The following is a 3942-nucleotide window of genomic DNA, read 5'->3' on the forward strand; positions in this document are numbered from 1 at the left end:
GTACTTTGATATAAATATTTGTATCTCTTGTTTTGTGTTTCGCCAGAATGTTCAACTTCAAGCAATGGTTGGTTCTTTTGGTGTGTTCGTTAGTAATTATGAAGACAGAAGGACTGTTTGTTAATATTACATATGTTCGAAACGCAGTCGCTAAAGGGGCCGGTGAGTTTTATATTATTTGCATACATATATAATATTTATTCATTGTGTTTTTTAAATTCTTTCTTTGGTTTTGTAGTTTGTTTGGATGGAAGTCCACCAGCTTATCATTTAGACAGAGGTTCTGGAACTGGAGTTAATAGCTGGTTGATTCAGCTTGAGGTCTTGTTCTGTTTTTTTTCTATCTCTTGTGTTCTGTTTGTTCCTGCTTTGGCTTTAGGAGATGATTCTGAATGAGATTTCTTTTTGTGGTTATTGGAAATGCTTTTGATTTAGGGAGGAGGATGGTGCAATAATGTCACAAATTGCCTTAGTCGGATGCATACTCGATTAGGTTCATCAAAGAAAATGGTGGAGAACCTTGCTTTCTCAGCTATTCTTAGCAATAAGAAACAATATAATCCTGGTATGAATACAGTTTTAGCTTTTGACTAGACTTGTTGATCAAAACATAATAAGTTACGTTTTATATAAGTTTTGGTTGGTTGTGAATGTAAAAAAACGACAGATTTTTACAATTGGAATAGAGTGAAAGTTAGATACTGCGACGGGTCATCATTCACAGGAGATGTGCAAGCAGTGAACCCTGTGAGTATTTTAGGAAGAAAACCATGAAATATTATCTAGTGTTGTCTTCTTTATTTCGATAATCATAATGGTAATTTGATCAGGCTACTAATCTTCACTTCAGAGGTGCTAGAATTTGGCTAGCTGTTATGCAAGAGCTCCTCGCTAAAGGCATGAGAAATGCCGAAAATGTAAGTTTTTAATTTCTTTCACAAAAAATTCCAATCTCCATTTAACTCTTGCAAGGTTTTTGACTCTTAAAGAGTGGTTTTAAAACGTTGATGAAAACTATGGCAGGCTGTTTTGTCTGGGTGTTCCGCTGGTGGGTTAGCTTCATTGATGCATTGTGACAGTTTTCGTGCTTTATTACCTATGGGTTCCAGAGTAAAATGTCTTTCAGATGCTGGCTTTTTTCTTAATACGTAAGACAATTATTCCACTTTGTAAACATTCTTTATCTCTCTATCATCAACTGAGTTAAAAAGACCAGAAATTAATACGGTTCTTATGGTATGTAATTAACATATTTACAATCTAACAAAAAGACTTTTCATTGGTATGTTTTCAGAAGAGATGTCTCAGGAGTTCAATACATTAAACAATATTTCCAAGATGTGGTTACTCTTCATGTAAGCTATCTATTTACATTTTTTTTCCTCTGTAGTAGTGACAGTTGATTCAATTGCTCATTCTTGTTATTGGAACTTTTTCAATGAATTTTTTTGCAGGGATCAGCAAAGAACTTGCCAAGGTCATGCACATCAAGATTGACCCCTGCAATGGTAAAAAAGCATTCATGTTTTTACTTTGTAGCCTTTTTATGTTACTCTTCAACTTTACTCATATCAGTTACCAACAAATATGCAGTGTTTCTTCCCACAATATGTGGCTCGCCAGATTAGAACTCCACTTTTCATCCTCAATGCTGCATACGACTCTTGGCAGGTGGGTTATATCTCTTTTTTAACTACCAGATTTCTCTATTCCAGAAGATAACTTCAGAAACTCATCTTTAAGTTTCGCTCTTGTTTCTCAGATAAAGAACATCTTGGCTCCGCGTGCCGCTGATCCTTACGGAAAATGGCAAAGTTGTCAACTTGACATCAAGAATTGCCATCCAAGCCAGCTCAAAGTTATGCAAGGTTAGCCTTAGAACCAAAACTTATTATCTGGTTTTGATGGAACCTTTCTTAACTCATTGCAACAAAAGGTTTTAAAACATTTCCGGGTTTTGTGTTCTTTAGATTTCAGGTTAGAGTTCTTGAGTGCGGTGATAAGTTTAGGAAGATCCTCATCAAGAGGGATGTTCATAGATTCTTGCTACACTCATTGCCAAACCGAGACACAAACTTCATGGTTCTGGCAAGATTCTCCAATTCTAAACCGAACGGTAAAAAAAAAGACTACACAATTAGATCAGTAGAACTAACAATGTACATTTTGTTCTTATGATCATTACTTTTTTCTTAATCTGCAGACAATAGCAAAAGCTGTTGGGGATTGGGTTTATGACAGAACATTGTTTCAGAAGATAGATTGTCCTTACCCTTGTAACCCTACTTGCCACCACAGGGTTTTCACACCTCTAGATGCTCCTCCAATTTAAGAGCTTCTCTCTACTACAAAATATATATAGATTTTTTATTATTTTTGAAAAGAAAATTTGCTTATAAAAACGATTCATTTGTTAGATATAGTGAAAATATTCATAGGGTTTAGCCATAGAAAAAAGAAAAAGAAACGGTGTGATTAATTCTTCAGTGTTGAGAATAAGTAAAAGGAGTAATTTTCTTCAGCACTTGTCTTGTGTGCTATTTAGAGTTACTCCGTTCTTTCATTCTCATGTAAAATGCGAAATTGTTACTTTTATTCAATTAAATAAAGTATATTTCCTTTCTCAGTATATGTTTGAACTTTTAAGCTTTTTTTTTTTTTTTAATTGAGAAGTATTTCTCATCTTAATTGAATGGTTTCAAAATTCCTAATAAAAACTCTAAAGTCTTCAGGAACTCCGAACTCGTAACGGTGATTGATTAAGATTATAGTTATAAATTATTTGCTATAGACTTTTTATTGTGTTTGTTGTATGGTAGGATTTTTGTTGTAGTTTCGTTGGATATAAGAGTAGGATTTGTGGATAATGGGTTGTGTTGTAGCAGTAAATTCTTTGGTGTGTAGATTTTTTTTTTTTTTTTTTTTTTTTTTTTTTTTTATATATATATATATATATGCTTATAGCTTTAACTTTTGCTGTGAGAAAAAAAATAAAAATCTCTAGTGTCTCTAAAACCTTGATTATTTAGCTTTAGGAGAAGAAAAAACCAAAAAATTGTGGTTGTAACCTACAATTAGATCAACTAGAATACTTACGATAATTAATGTTAAAGTCTGATTGGTAAACAATTATTGAAATTGAAACAAGTTTTAAAAGTTTTCGTTGTCTAAACCAATAACCCATGTTGTTCTAGAACCGTGTTTAATCATTGTTTTAAACTTGTTTCTACAACAATTTTTTTACGGTCCAATAACCCATGTTGTTGTAAAATCATGTTGCTATAAGTATTTGGTTGTAGCTATTCAAAAAAAATGATAAATGTAAGATATGTGTTGTAATTAAAAAATCGCTTCATTGCGCCATTGCGCTTGAGAAGTGGTCTTCGGAAGCCTGAAACAAGACATGGCAAAGAAGAATGGAATAACCATTGCTACCGATTTTAACATATTTTTGGCTGTTGGGCAGAAAAAAAAAACTCTACTGTCAAATCTTTGGACAAATGTAATTCGGAGCAAGAGTATTTTAATACATATACATACACAATATCACATAAACGAAGAAAAAATGGAAATATAAAGAAAAAAAATGTTCATTTCCAATTTGAAGGATCTTACTTCTTCAGAAGAGGTCCGGCAGCTAATAATGCTACTCTGATATGGTTGCGAAGGTTGGGAAGAGTCTGTGTTTTGAAGTTATCTATGGTTTGAAGTAGTTGGTTTTTCTGTTGGGTTAATTCTGCCAGCGTTTCTCGATTTATATCTTTCTCTGTTATGTCATAAGTAGCTCAGTTGGTGATTTTAAGCATGATCAATTCAAGTCAGTGGACAGCATGTCAAAGATTTTAGATATTATCTTTGTGCAGTGGGTTAAAAATTATAATTTAGATTTTTTTTTTATCTCAAAAAGAGAAAAAAAGAATTATTTACAAGAGAATAATTACC

General features: G+C 32.8%; 1 protein-coding gene across 1 annotated transcript in view; it reads left to right on the plus strand.

Moving 5' to 3' along the window:
• LOC104723105 (pectin acetylesterase 8) overlaps positions 1–2626 on the plus strand; it is a 3777-nt gene extending 1151 nt beyond the window's left edge. The window contains exons 2-13 of the mRNA XM_010441416.2: positions 47–162; positions 239–321; positions 436–565; positions 668–747; positions 831–917; positions 1024–1148; positions 1295–1355; positions 1455–1508; positions 1594–1671; positions 1763–1868; positions 1971–2116; positions 2204–2626. Coding sequence (XP_010439718.1) covers positions 48–162; positions 239–321; positions 436–565; positions 668–747; positions 831–917; positions 1024–1148; positions 1295–1355; positions 1455–1508; positions 1594–1671; positions 1763–1868; positions 1971–2116; positions 2204–2332 — 1194 coding nt within the window. The 5' untranslated portion in view covers position 47 and the 3' untranslated portion in view covers positions 2333–2626. The remainder of the gene's footprint in view (positions 1–46; positions 163–238; positions 322–435; positions 566–667; positions 748–830; positions 918–1023; positions 1149–1294; positions 1356–1454; positions 1509–1593; positions 1672–1762; positions 1869–1970; positions 2117–2203) is intronic.

This window comes from Camelina sativa, chromosome 11 (genome assembly GCF_000633955.1).
Source record: "Camelina sativa cultivar DH55 chromosome 11, Cs, whole genome shotgun sequence".
Taxonomy (NCBI): Eukaryota; Viridiplantae; Streptophyta; class Magnoliopsida; order Brassicales; family Brassicaceae; genus Camelina; species Camelina sativa.